The 15293-nt window shown below is 46.0% G+C and overlaps 1 protein-coding gene across 1 annotated transcript in view; it reads left to right on the top strand.

Moving 5' to 3' along the window:
* Nucleotides 1-684: 684 nt before the first annotated feature.
* Nucleotides 685-15293, top strand: part of LOC308176052 (ras and Rab interactor 2-like) — a gene marked incomplete at its 5' end in the record, with an annotated part of 30661 nt that continues 16052 nt past the window's right edge. Inside the window, 5 exons of the mRNA XM_080550648.1 lie at nucleotides 685-711; nucleotides 8508-8608; nucleotides 9303-9495; nucleotides 10678-10792; nucleotides 12507-12579. Coding sequence (XP_080406774.1) covers nucleotides 685-711; nucleotides 8508-8608; nucleotides 9303-9495; nucleotides 10678-10792; nucleotides 12507-12579 — 509 coding nt within the window. The remainder of the gene's footprint in view (nucleotides 712-8507; nucleotides 8609-9302; nucleotides 9496-10677; nucleotides 10793-12506; nucleotides 12580-15293) is intronic.

Genomic DNA, 15293 nt, shown 5'->3' with positions numbered 1-15293 from the left:
GAAAATGCATTAAATGTGTCAGACATGGGAAAAAGACTAGTGACAAGAGGAGAGAACAAGTGACGCAAGGGAGATGAGGACAACACCTAGGAGCGAAGGATGAAAGAAGTGATGGTAGTAAAGTAGTCAATAATGGTGATGACTATGGTGAGGGTGGATAGGGGGATCAGTGGATAGGAAGAGAGAGAGGGAGAGAGAGAGAGAGAGAGAGAGGGAGAAAGCAAGAAGTGGAGAGAAAGGGAGACAGAGAGGGAGACAGAGAGGGAGACAGAGAGGGAGACCGACAGAGAGAGAGAGACAGAGAGAGAGAGAGAGAGAGAGAGAGAGAGAGAGAGAGAGAGACAGAGATGGAGACTGAGAGGGAGACAGAGAGAGAGACAGAGTGGGAGACAGAGAGGGAGACAGAGAGGGAGACAGAGAGAGAGACAGAGAGGGAGACAGAGAGAGAGAGACTTTAGGGTCGACCATCATCTCTCTAGAGGCTGTGTAATAGAAGTTCCCTCTGTGGCCGAAGCTGGAATTTCCTCTCTTTAGTCACACCGCAGCTGAAATATGTGTCTGTGTGTTTGACCCACAGGACTCCTCAAAGCAGTCGCAGACGTCTGGACGAGGGACCTGGTAGACGTCAACAACAACAACAACAACAACAACATGGCCAGCACGCTGCCCAGGCCGCCGTGTCACATGGACAGGAGTGGTAGCTTCTTCAAGGTAAAGGGTCGATTCCCTGTCTGTCCTTCCGTCCGTCCATCCGTCTGTCTCTTTGCCGGTTTTGTCCGTCTGTCCGTCCGTCCATCCGTCCGTCTGTCTGTCTTTCGCTGTCCCAACAGGATCTCACGCTAAATATTTGTAGTCTGTATCAGACTGTCTCCTCATAAGCCTGATTCTGCTCTGGTCAATAAGTGAATTTCACATCAAACCTGATAAACACAGAGAGTTATGCATGGTCTTTCAATGGGAGACGAAAAAAAACAACAATCATTCACTCATCACACATTTGTCTGCTACGTACTGTGCTGTTATGTAATGACAACTGTTGTTTTCCTATTGATGGGATATTCTCTTATGTAAATTGATATGCAAAGACAAAGGTCTGAGTTGTTAAAATCTGAATCAGTTTCCCATTTACTGCCATTGAAAATGTTACAGCGAATCCTTGCAGGGTACAGATGACCTATTAGGTCACAGATCTCTCACAGACCCTATTGAAGTTACATGGAAGCCCTAAAAATTGGCTACATAGTCCTTTGCATACACATCTCTTTCTCTTCTCTCACTCTCTCTCTCTCTCTCTCTCCCTCTCTCTCTCTCCCTCTCTCTCTCTCTCTCTCTCCCCCTCCCCTTCCCTTTCTCTCTCTCTCTCTCTCTATCTCTCTCTATCTCTTGCTCTCTCTCTCTCTCTCTCTCTCTTTAACTACACTTGTCATCATATTTGGATAACTAGAATATTTATTCATACAATATTTCCACACAGTAAAGCTGTGCTGATGGATGTGCTTTTGGATTAGCTTTGGCTCTTTAGCTTCCTTTCATTTCAGACTTTCACAGTTTTCCCGGTCGTGCAACAGTATTGCTTGTGTTAATGGAGACGAGTGGGGATTGGAAAACGCCAGCTGCAATTGTTGGAACCATGACAAATGCACACACAAGAGCAATAAAAGAGAAAGAGTCACACACACGCACACACACTACATTTTAAGGAAACATGGAACAGTTGTCGGCGGTTCCTCAGATCAGTCTGAGGTATGCAGTAACTGTCATCCGCTCTGCTTGTTAAAAATCCTTTCATGACTGTTTTTAGAAACATGATCTATTTATAGAGAGATAATGAACAAGGTCTGTCTCTCATCACGGCTTGATGGCTCTTCAGTCAGCGTCATCACTCATCCTCTTCATCTGGCCCTCGGTGCTACCGCACCACGATAACTGCTAACCGCCTCCAAGGCTAATCCACTCATTATGTCACATTCATGTGTCTGCGTCGCTTGACTGCTGGCAGCCACAGTAGACAAAGGCCATTGATGACTTAGCGAGAGCGACGTGGCTATTTTTAGCTTATCTCAACGTTGTAACGACGGAGGTCACTGTGTAAACGTGAGGATGTATCCGTCGATGGGCTATTTGTGGTAGATGGATACAAATACAGATTTGTTCTTGGTGAGGGTAGAGCATGACGCTAACAGCGTTAATGTTGTGCTTTTGATTCCTGCTGGGACCATAGAGTATCTATACAGAATCTATTTATGCAACTCACTGTAGTGGAAGTTGTTTCAGGTAAAAGCGGCACCCCACACAGGGATGCAGAATAAACTGAAAGATGTGTCTTCTTTCTTTCTCTATCTCTCTTTCTCTACTACTACTGCTGCACTCTGCCTAGTCTCAGTGAAAGCGGTCTCTGTGCGTCGAACACATAGTTTCCCGTTGACTCCATCGTGGCGTTGACTGCGCGCAAAGAATCGCTTACCTCCACGTTCAGAGGCAAATTAATGACACCACTGCGGTTGGGCACGGCCCTCGTCGTGAGAGACAGAGGGATGGCATTGGCAAAGTGTGTGGCAAAGTGTGTGTGTGTGTGTGTGTGTGTCTGTGTGTGTGTGTGTGTCCATGCGTGCGTGTGTTTTCTGGAAAAGAGAGGGAGATGAAGAGAGAAACAGAGAGAGTGACGGACGAAGGAAGGGTGGAAAAGAGAAAGAAAGAAAGAAAGAAAGGAAGAAAGCGATGGATGAGAGTGGGTTTTTCCTGGGCATCAGACGAGTCTTGTAAAAGCTGTTGGGGTGAAACGGAGCCAGTGTGTGTGTTTGCTGCCATTAAGGCTCCAGCGGGGCACACTGCCCAGAGCCAGCCATTCGAGACCTTTCATAATAAATGTGTTAATTTACTCGCATTTTCTGGCTGAGAAATGTCTCTCTCTTTCTTTCTTTCATTCTCTCTCTCTCTCTCTCTCTCTCTCTCTCTCTCTCTCTCTCTCTTTGTCTCTCTCTCTCTCTGTCTGTATTGGTCTCTTTTAGATTATATCTTTCTCCCTCCCTCCCTGCCTCCCTCTCTCTCGCTCCCTCTCTTTCTCTTCCCCTCTCTCTCTCTCTTTTCACCCAGTTCTTCTCTCGCATCCTCCTCTACTCATTCCATGACCATTTTCTCTCTCTCTCTCTCTCTCTCTCTCTCTCTCTCTCTCTCTCTCTCTCTCTCTCTCTCTCTTACAGTATTCACCCCTGTCCTCCTCTTATCTTCTCTCAGATTCCTCAACAGTAACATGTAGACGTCAAATTCATCAAGGCAGCGGATGAGGGCTTCGGCGATGGCCCAAAGGGAGAGGACGAAACTGACAGTGGAGAAGGAGCGTTCTCCTCCGGACAGGGACCGCATGTCACTCAAGGCCGCCTTGTCACCTTGACCTGGCTGGACCGAGATGATCATGGTTTCATTCTTGTGATCGAACACCATGCTTCCTGTGTAGCCTCTCTGTGATAGCATGTTGTCAAAGTAGTACTTAGAGCGACATGACAGGTACCTCCTCAGTGTGGTGTAGTTGGTTAGCCTCTCGTTTATGATAGTGCCCAGCATCTGGGTGAAGCGGTTGAGGCTCTTTACCTCCAGGGCCAAGGTCAGCTGGGCCTCATGGAATTGCCTGATGACCGTCTCGCGGTCTCCCTGCTGGTCCTGCTGGGTGCTGATCTTCACCTTCAGGCGGCTGATCTCGCTGTCCAGATTCCTGGCCGAGCGTCGCACCTCCAACCGCTCAGGGCAGATCTCAGAAGCTCTTTCTACGGCGGTCGTGAGGGGTTCGGCCTCCTCGGTCACAGCGGTGATGGTGTCTTTGTGCTGTCTGTACCTCTGCTCCGCAGATCACACTCCCAATATGTACAGAACCTCAAATCCCACCTTGAGGAGAGCTATAAAATAGCGACACGGAGTGCTGCCAAGGTAGCTGAAAAGAACAAAACACGGTTTGACAAGCGTGTGACCCCTTCCGCTCTGGACATCGGAGACCGAGTGCTTGAGAAATGTACGCTTTCGTGGAAAACGCAAACTCGCGGATAAATGGGATTCCACGGTCCATGTGGTTGTGAAAAAGGCTGGAGACCTCCCCGTCTATACAGTTAGACCAGAGAACGGAGAGGGCCCCTGTCGCACCTTACATCGAGACCTCCTGCTCCCGTGTGGGTTTCTCTATGTAGCAGCGGAAGAGCTTGCACAGCCGAAGTCAGCCACAAGGCGTAAGACACGACAAAACACTCGCAAAGCCACTGAAGAAGTTGATCAATCCTCAGATGAAGACGACATCCTCCCTGTCATCTGGTTGCGAGAGACAGTATCTGAAGTAACCAGGTGCACTGTCAAGCAAGATGTTCCAATGAACTCTAGTCCAAACCATTCTGAAGAGAATCTGCCTACAAACCTCAATGAGTTGGCTGATGATGTTCCAGTTAGTGCAGAACCAAATAGCCTACCTGATGTTACCCCAGCCAGCCAAGTGACACTGAACCAACATGATGACGACCACACAGCAGTTGATGGGGAAACAGCATATGAAGATCACCCACCTGCTGGTGTAAACTTACCTGAACATGTATCAGATGAACCTACAGAAGAGACAACATGTCCAGATGCTGAAAATCCTGCAGAAAAGGGGTTACCCAATGACGAAGACTCGGAAATGAGTAGCTCTGGAATTGAGGTACAAGCGTTGACTTATGAATGAATGAATGAATGGACTTTATTGTCATTGCTACAGTACAGGTACCAAACAACGAAATTTAGGAGGGGTGGCTCCCCTGGTGTTAGGAAAGGGAAAAAGAAAAACACTTTTTAAAAAATCACAAGAAGGGAAGGAGCTGGTTTACATAAATAAAGGCTATGTACACTATCCACTGTACTATACTGTACAGATAGACGACTAGGGTTGTCATATTGCACAATAGTATTATTTCACATTTATTTAAAGTGTCACAGTTTGCAGGCTTGAAATGTACATGTTTGTGCCTCAGCACTACACCTGATTTTTTCAGGCCAGCAGCTGCCATCAATCCGTCCAGACTGTCCAGGGCCCAGAACTTAGGTCTTTGCTGTGTTCAGGGCCTGGACGGCCCTGTGGTAGAAGCTGTTCTTCAGTCTGTTTGTCCTTGCGGCCAGGGTCCTGAACCGCCTTTTCGAGGGCAGCCTGGTAAAGTGTTCGTACCCAGGGTGGGTCGGGTCCCTGGAGATCTTGGAGGCCTTCCTGAGACAGCGTGTGTTGTACAGCTCTTCCAGAGAGGGGAGGGGGGCGCCGGTGATCTTCTGTGCTGTTCTCACGACTCTCTGTAGCGCATTTCTCTCGCTGTTGTGCAGCTGGAGAACCAGTTGCAGATGCCGTAGGTGAGGATGCTCTCCAGTGCGCCGCGGTAGAAGGTCACCAGTATCTCCTGCTTGCTGTGTTCCTTCCTGAGGACTCTCAGGGTGTATAGCCGCTGTTGTGCCCTCTTGATGGTGGCTTTTGTGTTGTCCTTCCAGGTCAGGTCATCCCGCATGTGCATCCCCAGGAATCGGAGGGTTAATCGGAGGGCTCTCTCCGTCGATGAGCAGGGGCTGGATCTCGGACTTTTTCCTCCTGAAGTCTACGATGATTTCCTGGGTCTTTGACTTGTTCAGCAGCAGGTTGTTAACCTTGCACAGCTTGCTCAGTTGCTCTACCTCATCCCTGTACGCCGCCTCGTCCCCCCCCGAGATGCATCCCACCACGGTGGTGTCGTCTGCAAACTTTACGATGGAGTTGCTGGGGTGGACGGGGGTGAAGTCGTAGGTGTAGAGCTCACATGGCTATGCACAGTATGCAATATTTCAGACAAATTATCTTCACATAATATTATTAGTTGTTTTTTTTTTTTTTTAAGCAAACCAAAATCATTATTGTTGTTGTTGACATTTTCCAAAAGGGAACTAACTGACCGTATTTAACGTTGTTCCATGCGGACATCAGCTTGGCCTTGAGCTTGTCCACTTCGTCCGGTTTTCCCGCGGCCTCCCTGGTGACCACGCCATCCAGGGGACCCTGCTTGTGCCCGAAGTTGCCCCCCGGCTCCAGCGGCTGAAGAGGCCTCCTGGCCTCCTGGATCTCCTCCTGCACCGCTCCCCCTGCGTACTGCACCGCACTGGGGGACACAGAGTTCATGGCGCAGGCTTAGTGAGAGCTGGGTCTCTTCATTGCAGTAGAGATCTGAGGAAAAGAGGAGTGGGGATGAGAGAGGGAGAGAAAGAGAGAGAGAAAGAGAGAGAGATAGACATATCGTATGTGATTTAATTTAGGGTTACCCGGCCTCTCTATTGAATACATGAGTCGTCTGCCCAGCTTAAAGATCAAGTTTAAACATTAACTTAAGACATGAAAAGCATGCAACTAGGAAATATGTGTCTTCCATTCGAGCACGTTTCTGAGAAAAAGAGATCTGAAAGTGCTACAGTAGTTTTCATGAGTAGGCCTATGTTATGGACACCAGGCCAGATGTTGCGGTTAGGGAATCAAATGCTAGAAATTAAGTCCACAGGTATGTCAGTATAATAGGGTATAGGGACTGGGTATGTGTCAGTAGGTGTCAGTATTGTCAGGTTACAGGTGAGCAGTGGGTCAGGTTATAATCAGCATTAATAAACACCTAATGGATCAGATCATGTAAAAAACTCAATTTTGACCAAAAATGGAGATAGAACCTTATAATTCTAACGTAGCGAACTGTTAGCTCAGCATTGGGGTTGCTGACTCATGTGTATAAAGAGGTCAGAAGAAGAAGGAGAGAGAGAGAGGGAGAGGGAGAGAGGGAGAAATGGCTCCAGACAGGCTCTATTGCAAGGGGTGGACCAGAGACCTGTGGTTGCTGTGGTCAGGGCTGGAGCAGCTTTGCAGGGGTCTGCGGTTGAAGGAAATACTGAGAGGTACTGCCCCCTGCTGGTCAGTATGTGCTAATGGTCCCAACTGGCGTTATGGAGTTCTTCTGCAGGGTTCCTCAACTCTGGTCTTGGAAGACCTGCTGGATGTGTACTAGGCTTGTGTTGCTATTGCTTCAGCCCAGCAGACATGGGTTTGATGGTTAGTTGGTTAGTTGAATTGTGTGTGTGTAGGTCAGACAAGAGAGTGCTGTGTTAGATCCAGTATAAGGCTAATAATAATTATAATAAGGTTAATTATTAGTTTAACTACACTTTGCTTTAGCTTGGTGGTAGTTAAACAGAATTCAAATCTTAGTATTTTTCCTGCAGTTAACTACTTTTGTGCCATGTAGCGGTGTAGTACGCTACTGTCACTACTCATACTACATTGTTCCAACCCCCCCCCCCCAAAAAAACAACAACAACAACAACATTGAAATTCCAGCCCTTAAACAATTTCCCTACTATTTCTTCTCTTACTGCCACTGATCTCCCCACTTTTCTCCACCTTTTATCTCCTCTAGTGATTTCAGTCACATGCTTTCTGTCATATGGACTAGTCATCTTTCAGTAACTGACTGTTGTGTGTTGAATAAGGTCGTTTCAAAGTAGCTTTAGTTTGACAAACTATGTTTCTCTCAAGGGTAGCTTTTGTGGAATTCAACTTGTGATTGCCAATCTAGGTAAATACATTTTCAGAGTAGCTTCCCCAACACTGCGACTAGAGGCACGTTATTGTGGTTGCAACATTGTTGTTGTCGTCATACAGTAAGTATGACTGAATTGTGTTGAGTGAATGTGGTAAACATTTGAGGTTGAATGGCCGGAATAACAAGGTTTTATCTCTCTCCAGAGGAAATGCCCTGTCAGATAGGGAGGGCCGCATCCATCAGACATTGGCATCTGTTGAGTGACTCACCCACTTCCTCTCACTGCCGCCGTGGCCCTCTGCTTGTGTGTGTGTGTGTGTGTGTGTGTGTGTGTGTGTGTGTGTGTGTGTATGCGCGTGTGTGTGTGTGTGTGTGTGTGTATGCGCGTCTGTGTGTGTGCGTTATCATCCAGATGTTTACGTTTCTGCAGATTAGACCGCTTAGCCTTGTTTACCAAGATGTGTTTATTGTATCTTTCGAAACAGAGATTGCATTTGAGTTGAAGGATGTGTGTGTGTGTGTGTGTGTGTGTGTGTGTGTGTGTGTGATGGTGATGGTCAGTGTTGTTGTCGTATTGTCTACATTTGGTGTGTGTGTGTGTGTGTCTCTTGCTGCTTTGTCTTCATGTTTCCTGTTCGTAGGAAATGAGGTACACACACAGGAAAGTGACTAACCGCTTCCCAGCTCCTGGGCTTCAGAAAGCTCTCATGTCTGTCTCTGACACTCCTCTGTAAAGTCCGTCTCAATTAACCTCTAATCTCATTTTCTCTCTCATCCCTTTTTTCTTTTTCTCTCTGAATCCATCTCACTCTCCTACAAACCCTTTGTGCTTTCTCTACTCTCACTTTCTCATCCCCCCTTCTCCCTCTATCCCTCATCGAATCCCTCACTCATGCTATCCCATGTCCTGTCTCTCTCTGTGTCTCTCTCTCTCTTCTCCTCCTCCTCATCTCCTTGTAGCTGATCGACACGTTTGCGTTGGAGATCGGGGAGCTGAAGCAGGAGATGGTGCAGACTACCACAGCACTGGATCGAGACAAAGACCCCTTGGTCCTACAGGGGTAAGTCCACTCTTCCTTTCTCCCTCTCTCTCTTCTCCTTTCTCTGGCTCCCTTCTCCTTCTCTCCACTCCTGCTCCGTCTGCTTCGGTCTCCTGTTTGAAGTCTCACTCTGAATCCTGTGATAGTGAGGGAGGGAATAATAATAAATAACAATAATAGATTTGTGAAAAAGTGCCTTTCTCAAACCCAAGGACACTGTACAGAAAGAAAAAAGAAAGAAAAGAAGCGGGACAACAAACGACAGAAACAAACAAACAAAAGGCAGCCGTGGGGGACAATGTCAGTCAGGACCCACGCCGTGCTGCACGAAGGAGAGTCTCAGTGGCGATCATCTGTTCATCTTAATCAGGACCATTTTCGTCTTCTGCACTATTTTGGAGCAACATTGCCTGGCGAAGGATTAGAGAGGATACTCACCACTGGTTTGAGTTGTTTTTCTTCGAGACGTTTTTAGAGCTCAAAACTGCTCAACTGTCATAACTGCCACCCGGGTCAATGATGGGGGTTCTTCTTAAAGCTTGGGACTATGACAGCATTGTCTTCTGGTTATCACTCCTCCTTTAACTGGATCTCTGAGACGACGTCACGTATTGTGGACTATGGACTGCATGCACCACTCGCTTTGACCAGCAGGCGGAGACAGTGATCTTTGCCTCTTTCTCTGCTCTCTCTCTGCTCTCTCTCTCTCCCTCAGGCTGGAGGGGGAGGTGAGCGGGGTGTACCTGCAATCCTGCGCGGGCGTCGGCGGTGAGAGGGATTCTGGGTACGACTCCCTGCGTAGGCGTATGAGCGTGCTGGACAGGCTGACGCAGACCCACCCTGTGTGGCTACTGCTCACGCTCAGTGAGGACGAGGCCACGCGCATACTGTTGAAGCAGCCGCCAGGGGTGAGAGGACCAACACAAGGACCATAGCAGGGGAGGCTGGTGGAGGTAGAAATCGGAGGACGGGCTACATTGTAATGCATGGAAAGGAATGAGGAACTGTATCCAACTCACGTGTGCATTCCACATTCCTTTCCATGCGTCACTATGAGCCCGTTCTCCGATTTCTACCTCCACCTGCCTCCCCTGGACCCTAGCGAAAGTGGGGTTTCCGTGTTGTTAAGTGTTTCATAGGAATGTTTCATAAAACGTTTAACGGTATTTATGTTGTATCCCAGATTTCTCAAGGAACTGATACTAATTCTGTTCAATTAAATCAAATCATTACATAACGTGATCTTCGTTTGAAACAAACGATATCCTATTGCTCCCAATTTGACCACCCAATTTGAAAAGATAGATATCGAGCGCGTCAGAGAAGGTAATGCAATGTGAACGCTAATGAGAAGGTGTGAAGGCATATCGTTTAGGACATAATCCATACGTCATCACTAACATAACAAAATGTCACAAAATCACCTACTTTATATGACTACCTAGTTCCATCAACTGTCCATTGATAGTGTTTTCTAGCCCTCCTGTGTCTCATTATAGAGAGCTCTCAATAGAGCTCTCAGGTCTTCTGATGCTGGTTTTCTCTGTGTACCACATGTACAAAAGAAGAGATTTGGTGAGGCTGCATTCTCATTTTATGCACCCAAATTGTGGAATGCACTGCCAGTTTACATTAGGGATGCAACCTCAGCAAATATGTTCAAGTCAAGACTAAAAACCCATCTTTTTAATATTGCCTTTAAATGAAAAAAATATTTAATTATATAGATTATATATAATGATTGGAGCTCGTCACTTTGAGCTGCAATGTTCGCAGGAAAAGCGCTATACAAATAAAAAGTTATTATATTATTATTATTATAACGGATAGGTGATGTCAGAGTGGGTGATGACAGGTGAAAGGTCATGATAAATAAAAATCCAGGTGACAGAATTGGGACATCATCATATGGCCTCTGAAAGGTCAAGCGTTATTAACCTTTGATGCTCCTCTCTCTCTCTCTCTCTCTCTCTCTCTCTCTCTCTCTCTCTCTCTCTCTCTCTCTCTCTCTCTCTCTCTCTCTCTCTCTCTCTCTCTCTCTCTCTCTCTCTCTCTCTCTCTCTCTCTCTCTCTCTCTCTCTCCTGGCCAGGTGTTCCTGGTGAGGAAGTCCTCCACACTACAGAGGAAGGTTCTGTCTCTGCGGGTCAGCGATGGCGTGCCTGGACCCTCCGTCAGCGACTTCCCTGTCAAAGAGAGCCAGTATAGTCAGTGTCTGTCTATATCTAGGTCTTGTCTGTCTGTCTATCTATCTATGTTGTTCTCTGCCTATCTATCTATGTCTTGGCTGCCTGTCTTATCTTAGGGTTGGGCGGTATCCAATTTTTTACACTGTTAAACCGTTCCTGTCCAAAAGGTCATCACTTTCATAGCGTCTTCAACCACTCAGACAGTGGTGTTGGACAAACACTCTTAAGGTGTTTATCTTATATATGCGCAGAACTATACTATACTATTGCTATTTTCAAATACTACGGTATATGTTATTACCGTATTACCGCCCAACCCTAGTCTATCTATCTATGGCTTGGCTGTCTATCTAGCCATGTCTTGTCTGTTGCTGTACGTCATTGGATGTAAACATCCAACAGTACAGTGGAACGGACAATGTGAGAGGAAAATATCCGAGCCAGCACAGTTTGGTGTCTGGTCGGCCTTGTCGTGTGTAAAGCCAGAAGAGGATATGGGATACAATACAGCCTGGTACACCTCAGCTGACTCCAGACCTGTTTGGCTCTGTAGGATTTAGGCTCCAAAAAACATGAAGTGACAATTGACAAAATTGTGTGTCATAGTGTCACAGTAACTGTGTGTGTCACAATGTCACAGGAACACTAAGCCACTTCCGCAGAATATGAGCAACAGTTCATGAATGACTAAACCACGGTAGTAATAGTGACCAATCAGGTTATTTCCACTGATAGCTTCCTGATAACAGCCTACACAATCGATCACGCCACGACTTTACTCATCGTTAATGATGTCATATCCTGCCTGACTCAAAACACACTCTGTGGCCCACTCATTCCCACTGTTTTGAAGCTGTCACATTGTCTGAGTGGGCCTACAGTGTTAAACAACAATAAGGTGATTTCACTCTTCAACATGCTGATTCCAGCAGGTGTAACACACACACACACACACACACTGGCAGTGGCACATGCACACGTGACCACATACGCAACTTCACACACATGCATGCAACCACACACACACACACACACACACACACACACACACACACACACTACACTACACTTTAACTATCTTCTGTGATCCTTTACTCTCATTGATGTTTGCTCTCCGTAGAGAACTTGCTCTTTATGTGGCACAGTCGCCCCTCTGTTGGTGAACAAAAACCTGACTGTCTCTCACACTAGCCAGCATTCACACTCCTTATCTTAACTGACTCCTTGTAGCTCATAAACGCTAAACTACTTAAAACAAGATTTTATTGCAGGAAAACATCCCAAGGAGTATCTGTCTATTGTCACTGTGCTAGCTAAAATATGTTTTCTCTTAGATTGACATTCAAAGTTTGGCTCTGTGTTTCATAGTCTGGGATTCTACCAACAAAGTTCCATGACTAATGGACCTGTTATTGCGCAAGGCTATGACAGAGCAGATGCGTGCATTTAGCTTCCAGGAATGTTCCCTCTTCGGGTTACAACACATGGCTAGGGCCTGGTTTGGCCTGGTTTAGCCTCGCAAGATATGGGTCAAATTTAGAAATGTTAGTCTCAGTAGACCTTTGTAAGTGCAGCATTATTGTGAGGGAAATGGGATGTTAAATGATGCACGTTGTTCCAAGTGGAAGTGTATTAACAGTAGAGTTTGCTGTGAATGGAACGTTGACTACTGACCAATGTCTGATCTGGGTACAGTTATCATGTGTTCTGTCTTCTCTTTCTCTGGTTACAGCCTTCTCTCTGGAAGGATCTGGGATCAGCTTTGCAGACCTGTTTCGCCTGGTGGCTTTCTACTGTATTAGCAGGTATTGTATAGTCTCTCCATGTCTGTCTGTCTCTCTCTCTCTCTCTTTCCCATGTTCTTATCCTCTCTCTTTCTCCCTCCCCCCATCCTCTCTCCCTTCTTCCTCTCCTCTCCCACTCTCTTCCTCCTTCTATCCCTCCTTCTCACTGATTGTCTTTTTGTCCTCTTTTGCCCTTCCCACTCGCGTGAGAGACTGCAACCACAAGCCCAAGGATGGAAATACCATCTGATGATTAAGCACTGAACATCAGGCTGTTTTAAAGGCTCTCACTTCTGGTTTTAGCTCGTGCCAGTTGAGCTGTTCAGACTTCTTAAAGACACAGACACAGGAAGTAGGAAACCGATGCTAACACAGCACAACAACAACCTAGTTTCAATCCGGGAAGAGGAAACGTTAAAAATATATATATATCCATAGTGACGTCCATTTGTTAGTATAACAATTAAATGATTGACTTAGATCAGCACCATGCACAAATAATGCACTGGTTGTGTTTAGTCAGGACTCAATGTAAGATGAATTACTATACCACATTTAGTTTTTTAAAGAGCTGACATATTGAATATAGTGGACATAAATGGTGTTGTACTGTAGGACCTAGTGTAAAAAAAGAAAGAAAAAAAAGAATACTAGGCAACCCAATGGATCATGCAAATAACTGTTATGAATGAATGAATGAATGAATGAATGGTCTTTATTGTCATTGCTATAGTACAGGTACCAAACAACGAAATTTGGGAAATGTATTGTCTGTCTGTTGCATTACAGTTACAATGGGTGACCTTTCATAACTGTAAAGTCAGTATCAATCAATTAATATGAAGGACAGGCTACTTTCGATGGACAATTTGCACTTGGGGGGGGACAACAAAGCAGGTGCCAATCGTGACATGCCCATCAAACAGTATGGTAGTCATGACAATGCTTCCAGAATGGGTTCAATGTGTGATTTTGAAATTGTAACAATGCTAACACTTAAAAAAACAACAAGAGACATTTAGGAAAAGTCAGGAAAAGAGGGGGGGGGGGCATGGATTTCACAACAACAGGGGTGAAGTGACGGATGAAGAAAAGGATATAAAAAACGGTATCTTCCATCTATCGTCATGGGCAACGGGAGATCTCTGGGCAATAAGATGGAAGAGCTTACAGCTACGCTGTTATCGCTATGCTACAGACCCAGTACCCCAGTGCATTCATTGCAATCTCCAGGGATTTTAACCATGTCACTCTGACAAAAACACTGGCAACGTTCTCCCAGTTTGTGAATTGCCCCACCAGGGAGAACAAAGAACAGAATGTGAAGGATGCCTACATCGCTTCAACTCTCCCCCCACCCCCCCGGGGAAGATCGGACCACAACCTAGTCCACCTCAAGCCCATGTATGAGCCTCTAGTCCAGGAGGCTGATGAGGCTCTGCAGGACCTGTTTTGAGACAACAAGACTGGGAAAGTTTTCTGTGAGTCACAGGCGGAAGACATTGATGGTTCTGTCACATTGCATCCATCCAGACTACATTCACTTGTGTGTGGAGAACACCGTTCCCACTTAGGAGGGTGTGCTGTTTTCCCAACAACAAGCCCTTGGGTTACACGTGACCTAAAGGCCCTCCTCAACGACAAAAGGAGAGCCTTCATGTCTGGTGACGAGGAGGATCTGAAGTGGGTGCAGAGGAAGCTGAAGGAGAAGCTGAAGGAGAGCAGGGACACCTACAGGCGGAAGATGGAGGACAGCCTGCAGGACGACAACACAAGAGAGGTGTGGAACAGCGTGAGGAAGATCACCGGCTACAAGCAGGCTAACAAGTGGCTGGAGACCTGGACAGTTGAACCAGTTCTACAACAGTAGTCAGGGGCTTATTGTCCCACCCTCCCCCCAGGCTCCACCAACAACTCTCCACTCCGTCCTCCTCCTCCTCCTCCTCCCCCCAGCTCCTCCAGCCCTGCGTAGCTATTTTTAGTTGTTATTTTATTCTGTTATTCAATTGTCACTTTATTTTGATGTTGTTGTTTGTGGTGTGAGCTGCTGTAACATCTTAGTCCCCTCGGGGATCAATGTGAGTAAAGTATCTATCTGTCGTTCTGTCTATCTATCTATCTATCTATCTATCTATCTATCTATCTATCTATCTATCTATCTATCTATCTATCTATCTATCTATCTATCTATCAACAAAGTTATTTTATAAAGTGTTGCATAGCACCTGTGGACTCTTAATATGCCTATTGTGCTTACTAACAGTCTTACAACAGTGTTTTCTGTGTCATCGAATAGAACGTTTCCACCAGCAAAACATGTTTATGAAGCCCTGAGGCTTTGTGTGTGAGTGGATAGTAACAGCACACAATGATGTCACTTTCTCAGCTGCTCTGGTCGCTCCAATGGTCAGGCCTTTGTTTGTTTATTTGTATGTTGTTTATTGCAAACGATTTGCATTATACAATATGAATAACAAAAAGAAACACAAAGAGCATACAGAGCAGTATACAAACATTACAGACAATCAGGGGAATACACACATTATATTAACTACTCATAAGTACATATCTTACATTCAATGTTTTTCCAGTGGTAAGGCTTTTGTGTTGGAAAGCCAGCCCTGTGACATCATCAACCCTGAGGACAGGCTAGGTCCAGCTGGCCACAGGGTCAAATGGAAACATCGACAGTCCTGTCTGGAATACCCATTTGGAAAATCTGAATATTCACAACA

Source organism: Nansenia antarctica (genome assembly GCF_963989245.1).
Source record: "Nansenia antarctica genome assembly, chromosome: 2".
Classification (NCBI taxonomy): Eukaryota; Metazoa; Chordata; class Actinopteri; order Argentiniformes; family Microstomatidae; genus Nansenia; species Nansenia antarctica.
This window is presented reverse-complemented; position numbering and strand designations above follow the sequence as displayed.